Source organism: Camelus dromedarius, chromosome 1 (genome assembly GCF_036321535.1).
Source record: "Camelus dromedarius isolate mCamDro1 chromosome 1, mCamDro1.pat, whole genome shotgun sequence".
NCBI lineage: Eukaryota > Metazoa > Chordata > Mammalia > Artiodactyla > Camelidae > Camelus > Camelus dromedarius.
The window spans coordinates 57,352,660-57,366,706 of record NC_087436.1 but is presented as its reverse complement, the minus strand read 5'-3'; the positions used below and the strand labels follow the sequence as shown (position 1 = coordinate 57,366,706).

General features: G+C 45.3%; 2 protein-coding genes across 2 annotated transcripts; both read left to right on the top strand.

Moving 5' to 3' along the window:
* The first annotated feature begins 1,451 nt into the window (after positions 1-1,451).
* Positions 1,452-2,139, top strand: LOC105089524 (large ribosomal subunit protein uL6-like). The gene has a single exon (XM_064489758.1). The coding sequence runs from the start codon at positions 1,462-1,464 to the stop codon at positions 2,017-2,019; it is 558 nt and encodes a 185-aa protein (XP_064345828.1). The 5' UTR covers positions 1,452-1,461; the 3' UTR covers positions 2,020-2,139.
* A 5,603-nt stretch (positions 2,140-7,742) lies between these two features.
* On the top strand, positions 7,743-9,927 carry ATOH1 (atonal bHLH transcription factor 1). Its single transcript, XM_031463143.2, has one exon. The coding sequence runs from the start codon at positions 7,871-7,873 to the stop codon at positions 8,927-8,929; it is 1,059 nt and encodes a 352-aa protein (XP_031319003.1). The 5' UTR covers positions 7,743-7,870; the 3' UTR covers positions 8,930-9,927.
* Positions 9,928-14,047: the final 4,120 nt, after the last annotated feature.

Here is a 14,047-nt window from a genome sequence, read left to right as displayed (position 1 = left end):
GGGTCATGTTAACATTCCTGTGATAAAGGGACCCTGTTTACGTGGAACTTCTGCAGAACCTCAGGCTGGTCCATTCTACTGATGGCATCACTTTAATTGGACCTGGGGAGCAGAAAGTAGCTTTATAAGAAATGCCCTTGTGAGGCACATTATGCCCCACAAACAGTGATAAAGGTACAAAAATCCAGGATCCTGCCACACTGGTGATGTTTTTAGACTTTCAGAAGTTTGTGGCATGCTAAGACACACCCAAAGAAATGAGCAAGTTAATACCCCTTGCACCTTTTACCACTAAGAAAAGCGTAATGCCTGGTAGTCCTTTTTGGATTTTGGAGAAAGCGCATGCCATGTTTAGGAAAACAAGCTCTGACTTATTTGTCAGTTGTCTCAGACAGCAGGTAGCTTTGAGTGGAGCTTTGCAGCAGATTTAAGTGGTGGAGAAGCATCCTTGTCCCTGAGATCATACAGCTCAGCAGAGCAGAGACCATGGTTCTAGGGGTATTTGTGGAACATAAGGCTGCCATTTAGAGTCCTTTGCAAGCCCCAGTATGAGAGTCCCAGCACAGACCCGTATGGGCTTGGAACAAGGCTATGCCATCTGAAGCAGAGAACTATTCACCACTCTGAAAGCAGAGCCTGGATGCTACTGGACTTCAGCAAGATTGAAATACCAGCCAAGGGATATTAAAGTAATTGTGCAGCTGGGGCTGCTCACCTTGATCTGGATACCACATCAATCATAAGTTTGGCAGGGGCAGAGGGTGGGAGGCATAATAGGCATCCATCACATTGTGGAAAAGTAGATTCTGGATTAGACCCAAGCAAGTTCAAGACAGCGTAAGTAAGTCATATGAACAGGTGTCCCAGACCCTTCCACTGCTGAGGGACATCAATGCCTCGCCTTCAGTGAGTGAACAGAAAGGGAACAGCTAACAAAGAAGGGAAAACTGAGGCCTGGCTCATGGATAAGGTGACTTGCTATGTTTGCCAGCTGACAGTAGGCCACCGTTGCCCTACACTTCGCATCAGAGAAGGCCCTAAAGACAGCGTGGAGGGGAAGTCCTGCGTGGTTCATTTTACCATCAGCTTTCTACGAAGAAAGCAATGGCCTAAGGTGAGTATAGACATAGATTACCGGGCTGGTTAATCAAGCACCGGGAGGGAGTAAGACTGGAAAAGTGGAGGCAAGGAGATATGAGGAAGAATCATGTAGATGGACCTCCGGGAGTGAACACAAAGTGTGCAGATCCTTATGTCCCATACCAACGTCCGCCAGACACCACTGACCACAGCGGAGGCATTGGACAACCAGTGGCACCAACTCGTCCACTGGAAGTCAGCCAGCTGCTTCCCTCTGCCGCCCCAGTGCTGAACAGAATAGCCTCACTGGCAGAGGAGGCTGACAGGGGAGAGATAAACATTAAATAAACAAAACAATTACAGCTCTTTGCCACATCTACCATGAGAATGAAGACCATTCTCAGCAATGAGACTGTCGACATTCCAGAAAATGTCGACATCACTCTGAAGGGACGCACAGTTATTGCGACGGGCCCCAGAGGCACCCTGCGGAGGGACTTCAATCACATCAATGTAAAACTAAGTCTCTTTGCAAAGAAAAAGAAGAGGCTCCGGGTTGACAAGTGGTGGGGAAATAGAAAAGAACTGGCTACTGTTCGCACTATCTGTAGCCATGTACAGAACAGGATCAAGGGTGTTACGTTGGGCTTCCGTTACAAGATGAGGTCTGTGTATGCTCACATCCCCATCAACGTCGTTGTTCAGGATGGTTCGCTTGTTGAAATCCAAAATTTCTTGGGTGAAAAATACATACACAGGGTTTGTGTGAGGCCAGGTGTTGCTTGTTCAGTATCTCAAACTCAGAAAGATGAGTTAGTTCTTGAGGGAAATGACATTGAACTGGTATCAAATTCAGCTGCTTTGATTCAGCAAGCCACGACAGTTAAAAATAAGGATATCAGAAAATTTTTGGATGGTATCTATGTTTCTGAAAAATGAACAGTCCAGCAGGCTGATAAATAGTATCTAAGTTGTCTGGGTCCAGAAAGAGCAAGATGCCAGATGACTCTTCAGATTCATTTGTGATATCTTAAGGATACAATAAAAGCTGTGTTGACTGGGGGGGAAAAAAACCCCATTACACAAATAATTGTTTGATAGTGACCTAAAAGTGTAAAACAGGGAGCCAACCTTATTCTGGAGCATGAGAAAAGGCTTCCCTAGAAAGTAAGACCCGAAAGTTGAACATCGAACAGAACGTAACTTGACAAAGCAGAGCCAGGCAAGACAGGAAGAGTGTAGCAGAAAATGGATGTGAAGGCCCTGGCTGAGCAAAGAAAAGGGGACTGACCGTCTACACGGGAGAGGCGGAGAGGCAGAAGAGCCAGGGAGGGACCAGTGAAGCAGGGCCTTTCAGTCTGCGCTCAGGGAGCCTGTGTTGCTGTGGCTGCTGCTGCTGCTCTTGGCGTTGTGGTTGTAGTAGCTCCTCGCCCCACCCCTCTTTCCTTAGCTGCCCCCTGTTCAACTTTCAGGTCTTACTTCTGCAGTAAACATTCCCTGGTTCCCCAGATTAGTGTTGGTTTTTGATGTCTGTGTTTATTTTAAGAGCAGTGAAAACCATTGAAAAAGGACTGGGCAATAGATGAGAATTTGGTATGGACTGGCATATAGATGATATATGTAGAGCAAAAGGAAGGGAAAGCATGCCACAGGACACTGAAACGGCCACCTGGAAAGATCTACACAGCGAGAAACTTAGGCCTCCTGCCAACAGCCAGAGCTAACTCTCCCGCCATGTGAATGAACCATCTGGGAAGTGGGTTCTCCAGTCCCAGTCAAGCCTTCAGATACTAAAACCTGAGCTGACATCTTTACTAAAACCTCATGTGAAACCTTGAGTCAGAACCATCCAGCTAAGTAGCTCCAGAATCTCTTACCCACAGAAACTGTGATATAATAAATGTATGTTGTTTAAATCACTAAGTTTGGGGGGAATCTATTATGCATTAGTAGAAAACTGATATAGATACTACAAAACTGTGAAGGAGTTTATAATTCCTGGTGCTCAGTGAACCTTAAGTAAATTTAGGAGCCATAATGAATGCAACTCTAAACTTCTCTAACGAGCTATTGGTATAGTGGTAGACCCAGAGACACCTTGCTTTCACTTCCTTGCTGAAGGATAAATGGTGGTTCCAGAGATGACAAGAGAAAATTTCCTAGAGAAGGAAGCATTTAATCTAGACTTGGAACTTTAGGTTACATTTTAGTGGATAGGATTGGAAAACAGATGCCTGGATTAGCATATTGGCGGTGACAGAAATATAAGTTCTGAGAACTATAAAGTAGCTGAATAGAGCACAGGGAAACTTCTAGAAAAATAGTTCTCAGAGTGGGACATCTTGGGGGTTTATTTAAAATACAAGCCCTGGGTCCCTTTCACAAAGTTGATTTGGCAGATTTAATAAGGGCCCAGGAACCTCTTTGTAATGACTATTCAAACTGGTTCTCATGCAGGTAGATGATCCTTGAAGTACAATTGGAGAAACTGTGTAAAAGGGATAATGAGACCTCAGTCTATAAACAAAGATTAGGACCAGATAACTGGGATTTACACGCTGATCTGAGCTATGTGGTTGATATATGATAGCCAGTGAGACACTGCTGAATTTTTAACAAGTTTTTATTATGAAAATTTTCATGTGTAAGTACAAATAATTGTCTAATGCATCTTTACATCACCCATATCTAGCAATTGTCAAGATTTTTGTACATTTGCTTCATTATTCCTTTTCAATAGACCTCATGTTATTTCATCCTTACATGCATGTAAATGTGGTTCCAAAGGTACAGACACCTTTTTAGATAACCACATTGCCTTTATCACAGCTGGAAAAAATTAACAGTAACTTTGTTGGTATCATATAATACTGAACTTATATCCACATTTTATCAACTGTTTAAAAAAAAAAAAAGTCCTTTTACTATTGAATCCGAATCCAAACAAGGTCCACACGTTGCTTTTTGTGCTATATCTTGGGCTGTCTTGCTCAAGAGCAATCCTTCCTCACCTCCCTCCTTCTTCTTTGTTGAAACTGAACATTTGTTCTATGGAATGTTACATGATGTGGGTTTGCCTTTTTGCACTCCTGTGGTGTCATTTAACTTAACATGGTATCCCCCATCTTTAAGTTCAGATTCATTTTCTTCTTTTTTTAAAGAATACTTCATAGGGATCTGAGTACTTCATAATGCATGAAAAATTAGGAAGCATGGAATATTAGTGTCTTCTTAGGTGTTAAAATTGATGAATGAGTTCAAGTGGTGACAGATTGATTGCTACATTGTCAAATTCCCCTAACAAACTTTGATTTAATTGTTTCATTCATTATTAATGATTGCTTAAATAAAATTTTTCATTAGAGGTTGCAAAATATTGATTTTTCTATATTTTATTTTTTCTACCCTTATTAGATGGAATTATTCTGAAAATAAATTTTCCAGGCGAACTGAGACCATTTGATTACTCTGAAATACCATTTATATAGGATTGATAGGATAAATGCTTAATTCTTTCTCATAATTGCCAACTGTTAAGGTAAAGTTACAAACAATAGTTGACAATACTTTTGGGGGTTTTTTGTTTTTTTTTGTTTGTTTGGTTGGTTGGTAGGTTGGTTGTTTTTCATGTTTGTAAACTGATCAGAACACTGCTTAAAATAATTCATTTTGACTTGGAAGTTTTTATTTTAAATAACCTACAGAAGAATGCATTTCAAGTTAACATTCAATTTTTGGCACCTCTTGAGAAATATTTTTTGAGTTCTTGTGAATTGAATAATCATTAAAACCTGAGAATTCATAAACCCATTAGATACATACTCTGTGGCCAGGCAGAACAAAATTTAACTTGAGGCTTGAGCAATAACTACAGGCCTTAGTGCTTGTATAATACTTGGATAGATGTGAATAGGTAACTAGACATGTAAAGAATAAACTAAATATGCCTGCTTGGTTTTGTTTTCCTTCATTTTTATTTGAGACCATCGTAAACTTACAGAAAAGTTGCAAGCACAGTGTGAGGAACTTTTTACCAAGCTATCTGAGAGTAAGCTGAGTAGTCCCTAAAAAGGAGAACATTCTCTTCTCTTATATTACCACAGTAAAACCAGCAGAATCAGGAAACTAACACTGCTCCCATCTATTTCCCAGACACCATTCAAGTTTTCTCAATTGTTCCAATGATGCTCTTTACTAGAAAAGGACACAGTTTAGATTCAGGCATCAGATTTATTATCAGGTCTCTTTATATTCCTCTAGCCTGGAATAGTTCCTGAGCCTTTGCCTTTCATCTTGACACTTCTAAAGATTACAGGATGGCTGTTTTCTAGAAAGTCCTTCAGTTTGAGTTGGTTCGATGTTTTCTCTTGATTGGATTCAGATATGCATCTTTGGCAGGAATATCATACCATCAATGCTGTGTTCTCTGCATCCTAACACACAGCACATAAATTTGACTTGTCCCATTGCTGGTGATGTAAACTTTGATCACTTCATCAAGCTGGTGTCTGTCATACTTCCCCATGGTAGTAGAGTCCTTCTTCTTTTACTCATAATCAATGCATATTTTCCAAGCATTTATCAAACTTACAATGTATTCATCAATCCTCTGTATGTAACAGATCCCGGCTGTCCAGGCACAGAAAACCCCCTCTTTCTGCTTAAACTTCCATACCCTGTACTGCGGCCGTCGTCCAGCCCCTACAGACACCAATATTACTTAGAGTTTCACAATCCCGTGACAGGAAGCCTCTGCAGAGCCTACTCACACTACTCAGCTCTGATCCCTCCCTCAGGGCAGATGCCTAGCTTCCTCTGCCCACCTAATGAAAGAGAAGGAACGAAAAGGGAAGGTGAAGAAAAAGAGCTTCCTGTTTATTCTCAGGGCAAAATAAAAGTTATTTTACCACAAACTACACACACACACACACACACACACACACACACACACACACACACACACACACACACATCTATCTCCAATAAGCTATAGATGTGTCTGTGTGTGTTTGTGTGTGTAACTAAATCCAGTCCAGCCCCAGAGATTCGTCTGTCCAAGGAGTTCTAAATGGCAGGTTGGATCAAGCCCCTGCTAATACTAGTGAGAACAACTTTCAGTCGTTTCTGGGCACTGCAAAACCAGGTTCTACGGAGCTCTCTCTGCTGGCGTTTCTTTTCACTCTCTTCCAGAGGACGAAACTCCTTTGGGGACGACAGGCATCTCTTAAGGTAGAAAGCCGCAATTGCACCCGCTGTTTGAGTCCCACTCCCGCGCCCCAGGTACGGTGCAGGAGGGCGCCCCGAGGTGGGGCGTGTTGGGCGCAAGCAGGGGCGTGCCCGGGGCAGGGCGTTTCTGATTGGCTTATTTGCTGAGAATACAGAAGGCGGGTCAACGCGGCGGCAGGGTGGTGCTCACCTGGGAGATGTTGCCTCAGCTTCGCCCAGACCTCCCGGGTTTTAGCGCTCCCGCCCGGCCGCGGCGGGGAGAGGGATTGGAGGGAGGAAAATGGTGGAGGAGAGCACATCCTAATCCAGCAGGGGTGGAGGGAGTTAGGCTGTAGTTTCTGGGGGTTTGCCGGGAAATCCACACGCGGTATTAAACCTGGGGCTCCTGAGGCTGAAGGGTAGGTAATTCCTGTACCCTGAGGATTCAGAATTGCCCCAAAGCAGGCGCCTTTCATTTACCTTTGGGCACTCTCCGCTTGCTCCGCATTTAGTAAGGAATCCTACTGGGGTGTTGAAACTATAAAATATCCCTGCCCTAAAACTACTTGGCGGAGAGTTTTCTGCAGATTACAATCCTAGTTGGTGCTGGGAAAAGGGGACGAAGAGAATTTTCCAGGTAGGGGGTGGGGGTCTGTAATTTGGTACATAACTGTACCAGTTTTACTTTCCATTAAGAGACTACATTAAGTCAACCTGGAGCGAGAGATGAAAAATGAGAAACGTATTCTGACAGGTTTTTTTTTTTTAATTCTAACATTGATTTTAAATGGTGGGCGTCCTTTAGCAATTATATATCTAAGAACACACATATTATGAAAGATTTATATACACATACATGTATCACATGCATACATATACATATGCCATATACATGAGAGATTTTAAATGTGTGAGCGCAAACGGTGGGAGCTTTGATCCTAGTTTGGACGCAGCAAAGGACAGGCGGGCTTCTCTCCTCCCAGCGCCTGCCCTCCCCGCTCCAGGCGGGTCCAGCCTCGCCTAGAGCCGCTCACCCGCCCGCAGTCGCACACGTCTGACCCTATTCCGACGGGGCGCCAGCCGAGTAGCTGCTCTGCATCCCGTCACGCACCCCAGCCGCTGGCGGGGTGACACACACCGGAGTCAAATTACAACCCACAATTAACATATGAATTTACAAACTTAGAAGAGAAGAAAAAAAAAAAACCCTAGAGCAGGCCCTTGAGCCCTCCGAGAGCAGGAACTTTTTTCCTCCGGGTGTAAAAACTCTTTGATTGGCTGCTCACACGCGCCTGCCGGCCCCCGCCATTGGCTGAGCAGACACGCGACCGGCGCGAGGAGGGGGCTGGGAGAAGAGCGGGGGGAGACACACTGGCGCGTGCCGCTTTTTAAAGGGGCGCAGCGCCTTGAGCAACCGGAGAAGCTTCGTTGCACGCGACCTGGTGTGTGATCTGCGAGTGGTGGGGGAGGGTCGAAGAGGGGAAAAAAAAATAAGACATTGCAGTAAAGACCCGAGAAGGGTTTTTTGTTGAGCGGGTTCGCCAGTTCCTACTTTGACCCTGCGCCTCCGAGCTTCTGCAGTGCAATGTCCCGCCTGCTACATGCAGAAGAGTGGGCTGAAGTGAAGGAGTTGGGGGACCACCATCGCCATCCCCAGCCGCACCACCTCCCGCAGCCGCCGCCACCACAGACACCTGCGACCCTGCAGACTAGGGAGCATCCCGTCTACCCAGCCGAGCTGTCCCTCCTGGACAGCACCGACCCACGCGCCTGGCTGGCTCCCACTTTGCAGGGCATCTGCACGGCACGCGCCGCCCAGTACTTGCTGCACTCCCCAGAGCTGGGTGCCTCCGAGGCCCCGGCGCCCCGGGACGAGGCGGACGGCCGAGGGGAACTGGTGAGAAGGAGCGGCGGCGGCTGCAGCAGCAAGAGCCCCGGGCCGGTGAAAGTGCGGGAACAGCTGTGCAAGCTGAAAGGCGGGGTAGTGGTAGACGAGCTGAGCTGCAGCCGCCAGCGCGCCCCTTCCAGCAAACAGGTGAACGGGGTGCAGAAGCAAAGGCGGCTAGCGGCCAACGCCAGGGAGCGACGCAGGATGCACGGGCTGAACCACGCCTTCGACCAGCTGCGCAACGTTATCCCGTCCTTCAACAACGACAAGAAGCTGTCCAAGTACGAGACCCTGCAGATGGCCCAGATCTACATCAACGCGTTGTCCGAGCTGCTTCAAACCCCCAGCGGAGGGGACCAACCGCCGCCGCCGCCAGCATCTTGCAAGAGTGACCACCACCACCTTCGCGCAGCAGCCCCCTACGAAGCAGGTGCGGGCACCGCGACTGCAGCTGGGACGTCGCCGGCCTCCGGAGGGGGCCAGCGGCCAACCCCACCCGGAAGCTGCCGGACTCGCTTTTCGGCCCCGGCCTCCGCAGGAGGATACTCGGTGCAGCTAGAAGCTCTGCACTTCTCGACTTTCGAGGACAGCGCCCTGACGGCGATGATGGCGCAAAAGAACCTGTCGCCTTCGCTGCCTGGGGGCATCCTGCAGCCAGTGCAGGAGGAAAGTAGCAAAACTTCGCCCCGGTCCCACAGAAGCGACGGGGAGTTTTCTCCTCATTCCCATTACAGTGACTCGGATGAGGCAAGTTAGGAAGGTGACAGAAACCTGCAAAACTGAGACAGAAACAAAATTGCCCTTTCCCAATGTGCGGAAAGCCCCGTGGTTAAAGATCTCCGCACCCTTTTAATTTTTGCTAAGCGATGGTCGTTGTTTAGCAACGACTTGGCTTCAAATGGCAGCTACATTTGATGGTTTGCAAAAGCAGCAGCTATTCCAAACTTCCTATCGTCCATGTTGTTTGATGAAAGCTTGCTGTTGAAGCTGAGTTCTTTTCTCCCACCTTCTGCTGCCCCTGTAGATAGATGAGGTATAATTATATGTACTCCTACATAGCATCATTATTCTAGTTCCCTGCTGCCAATACGCTGCTAAAACGTCGCATCTTCTTCTCTGTCGCTGGTTTGTGTTTAATTTATTTTATGCCCTGGGCATCCATCCCTGTGTGTTGCGCGCACTAACGTGTGGGAGAGTTAGTATTCCTAAGTTGTCTCCCAATATGCATTATGAAACGCAAAGTTAATTCTTCCAAAGTGAATAACTTTTGACTATGGAATTGTTAGAAAACAAGGAACTTTGAGGTTTATACATTGTATAAACATACCCAGGATGTATAGCGGACCGCGAGAGCATTGGCGTCTTTTAGGAAACTTGGCGCACGCACTTTATCAGCCGCTAATGCTGAGCTCCGGGACAAACTCAACTGCCAACTGCAGACCAGTTTTGTTTCTGTTCTTGTTTTTTAAACACGGCCACTTATTATTCTTAAGCTCTTTGCAAATGTTTGTTTAAAAATTAAAATAAAAAACCACATCTAGTAGTGTCAAAAACATTTGGTCAATTTTATTTTGCTTTGTTAATGTTAGAAAACTTATTTATTATTGAGTGTTTGCGACCATTTCTACTTATCTTGATTCGTTTTTTTTTTTTACGTTTTCTACTCAAAATCATTTTATTTTAATTTAGCAAAGCCAACTGCCATTGTTTTATGTATTCCTTTTGCAAATGGTAAAAATAAACGTGAGAACAACTTTTATTTGTCACTTACTTATTCCATTCTAATATAAGCATTAAAAACAGTTTTAAATGACCTTGGAGATTTGAACTGTCTTCTAGTAAATGCAAATTTATGGTACCTAAGAGTTTTGAAGGATAATTCTATTATAAACTTTATGCCTTCAAGTAGTACCAGAAATCCTACATAGAAAAGCACTGGTCAGTAATTAAATTGTGAGATAAAACTTATCCCAAGTTTGCAGCACGATTTTTTTTGCCTCTTGAATCTTTCCAGGATCTTTCCATTCGTCTTTATTCCCAGCCCCAACAAACTCTGCAAGAGGTTTCAGGTCACCTGGAATCTAGTGGGTTATAGTGAACGTTGCCAGAATTAGTTATTCCACTTTATAAAAACTTCAGCCAAAACAAAAGGTTTTCTCATAGTTCAAATACACACTACCAACTTTCTCTCCTGTCCTCCCTCCCTCCCTCTCTTTCTCTCCTGTTTGTAGGGGGAGGAGGGGGAGGCACGAGGAGGAAGAGAACAATGGAAAAGAACTTGAGGGGAAAGTGCTATGGGGGTTCATCGATTCGAAAATAGAACCCTGCAGTTGTCCTAGGAAATTGTTGGGCTACACTCAATTTTTTCTTTCCTAACAATTCTGCTTTCTTCCAATAAAAATAATGTTTGCTTTTGAATTGTCCTTCTGAATTAATGCCTATGTAGAAAACGTACCTCACATTTTTGAGTCAGTTACAGAAATTTAAGTGTGCTCACTCTCATCTCAGGGGCCACAGGAAAAGTATATTCTGGATCTTAAGATCATAGATTTTGAAAAAGCTAATATAGTGCATGTAAGGAGAGATCAGAAAGTGGACTTTTTATAGTGTTTTTGGTAAACGTGAGAGTAAAATTATTTATTAAGCTAAAGATTGGGTGAGTTTCCACTGGATAAACATTACTGAATTTGAGAAGTTGATTTTAAGCCAAATCCTTTATATTTTGTATCTTCGTTGGGATAACAAATTGCAAGAACACGGGAGCGGTCGGGTCGGGGTTGGGGTGGAGGGAGGGAAGTGAGAGAAGGTTAGTTTAATTGCTCCTGCAGCCTCTTCTCTCCCCAGCACCTTGAAAAACGGAGTGCACCGCAAACTGTGTTTGCAGAGAGACTAATGCTCGAGGGAGCGCAGTTCTGGTCTTGAGGGGGGAACCGAGGAACAAGTTATTAACTGACCACCTAGGGCTCCGTGGTTTTCACCTGAAGCCGACCACCAAGGGAAGTCCGAGCCTCCGCCGGCTCTCGGCGAGTTGTGAGCAGCGGCTCACGACGCTTTCCAGGGGCAGAAACAATGCACCTGTCCCTTAGATAACCTTTTGCACCCAATGAGTCTGCCAGGCTCACGATAAACATCAGGAATCTTCGGGGCTGCTGAATAAATCAAGCGATTGCTTCTAACACATTTCCATTTCGCTTACAATAAGCAGACTCAACAGGCATGGACATAGAGCTACCTTGCAGGATGAGCGCACACGTATTTTTACAGTTATTCGGCTTGGTTTGCTTGCGTGCATGTGTGGCTGGAGAGAGAAGAGAGGACATAGAATTCTTTTACCTGTTATGAATCTGAGTGAGGGAAGGACAGGACTAAGAAAAATAAAGTTGTGATTTTTTTTTCTCAAAGAAAACAATCTATATTTCATTCCTCAAAACTATTTATACTCATTTTGTTAGCCAGAGTTAAAAGACTCTTACAAAGTTATTACATTTCTTTTCTTGGACTCTTAGAACTTTCAAAACAGAAATGGCATCAGAAGCATCTTCCTTCCTATCTTTTATAAATGAGGAAACTACTGCCCCTGACTTGCCCCCAAATTACACAGCCAGAAAATGTCAATATCCAGAACATACTCACTCACATCCACTAGGTCAATGTACCCACATTTTTTTTCTCTAAGAAAATCAATTGAATAGGAGCTACATCTATGTAAATTTCAGGTCCCCCGCCGCCCCCGTACCACAATGATAGTCAGATATTTATACTTGTGAACTTTAGTGGCATTACATATGAGTTGAAGAAAATGCCAGCTTCATTTAACGAAGTCACTTTACATTTCTTCTCAAGAGAAAAACAGCCATACAGAATATCAGATTGAAAATTCTATATCACACTGATTGAAAAGTGAGGATGAATTCTTCTGACCCATCAAGATACGCACAAAAAGACAGATTACTTTGCGGTAAATTAAATACTCAAAGTTCAAATGAGGACTTAACCTCTTTTTTCTTTCCTTCATTTGATTTCTTTTAACACTGGCATTTCTTTGAAAGAGATGTACAATCACATTTCCATGTTAAGGTTCTGCTATGGAGTTTGCATAACAAACGTTTGGCAGCTCGCTCTCTTACACTCCATTAACAAGCTGTAACATATAGCTGCAGGTTGCTATAATCTCATTAATATTTTGGAAACTTGAATATTGAGTATTTCTGAGCGCTCATTCCCCATATGCCAGACCACTCCTGCCATGCTGACTGGTTCCTTTCTCTCCATTATTAGCAATTAGCTTCTACCTTCCAAAGTCAGATCCAAGTATCCAAGATACTACCAAAGGAATCAACTATGTGTGCAAGTTAAGCATGCTTAATATCACCCAAACAAACAAAGAGGCAGCATTTCTTAAAGTAATGAAGATAGATAAATCGGGTTAGTCTTTTGCGACACTGCTGGTGCTTTTGAGAGTTTTATATACTTTAAGCAGCTTGCTTTATATTCCGTCTTATATTCTGTCTTCCACCCCACTACCACTTTTATTTGTGGAGGGTTTTGGCTCATCACACTTTTTGAAACTTATTTGATTTCACAGAAAGCTGAAGGAAGAGGCTTTTTGACAACAGGCAAGTTTAAACTCTTCTCCATGGGACCTTGCTAACTGGGGGCCCAGCTTGACCAGAAAAAAAGAAAAAGAATCTTAACCAACACAGGACCAAAGCTTTCACTAGGCCTTTCTATTGATTTTAGAGACTTAAACCTTAACCAAGTAAGTAGTCTTTCATGTAAGGGTGTCTTGTAATTATTTCTCTTCTCTGTTCATTTGAATGTTCAAGAAACAGGTGATCAACTTCTGGGCAGTTCCAAAGCCCAGTTAGAGCTGGAAAGTAAAAGTAGCAGACCCATTTGGCAATTGCAGTCTAGACTCATCATCTGCAATCTGGAAAAACCAGCAAGTACTAGTGAGAGTTAAAGACTACCTCTAGCAGCTGAATCGCTTGCAGTTAGTTAGTTTTGTGAGGAGGATAGTTATAAAAAGGTAACGCTTTTTCTCGCTGTTTTGGACCCCGCACTCACCAGCCACCCTCAACCCCTAGGCTGAGCAGAGTTCCAGCCGCCGACCACTGAGGTCTCTCCCCTTCTGCTGGGCCACCAACAAGAAAAGGCGAATGGAGAGGAGAATGGGTTAAAATCCTGGGACGCCAGGCAGAGGCAGGGGAGGAGAGAAGTCTGGGGGAAGATAAAGAAAAGGACAGGAACCAAGAAGCGTGGGGGTGGTTTGCCGTAATGTGAGTGTTTCTTAATTAGAGAGCGGTTGACAATAGAGGGGCTGGCAGAGGCTCCTGGCCGCGGTGCGGAGCGTCTGGAGCGGAGCACGCGCTGTCAGCTGGTGAGCGCACTCTCCTTTCAGGCAGCTCCCCGGGGAGCAGCGCGGCCACATTTAACACCATCATCACCCCTCCCCGGCCTCCTCCACCCCGGCCTCCTCCTCGTCGACAGCCTTCCTCGGCCCCCCACCGGCAGAACTCACAGAAGCGAGCGTCTCTCGCCGCCTCCCGCTCCCGGCCCCGGCCCCTCTCCTCCCCCGGCTTCGCAGCGGGAGCCGCCACTGCCCACTGCACCTCCCGGCAACCAGCCCGGCGAGAAAAGAAGCCGCGCAAAGTTAAAGCCAAGCAATGCCAAGGGGAGGGGAAGCTGGAGGCGGCGGCGGCAGGCGAGCTGAGGGGTCGCCCGGGAAGAGTTGGGCTGGGGACTGAGGCACCTGAAGCAGTGAACCGGGACAGGGAAGCAGGCGCATCCTCCCGCGCAGGGGCCTTGCAAACGCTCTGCGCGACTACTCGGCCCAGGGCTTGCGGTGGAAGATCCACTCACATTTGCAGGCTA

Excerpts from the sequence above, each read along its gene's own strand:
- LOC105089524 (XM_064489758.1), top strand. The coding sequence starts at position 1,462 with ATGAGAATGAAGACCATTCTCAGCAATGAGACTGTCGACATTCCAGAA.
- ATOH1 (XM_031463143.2), top strand. The coding sequence starts at position 7,871 with ATGTCCCGCCTGCTACATGCAGAAGAGTGGGCTGAAGTGAAGGAGTTG.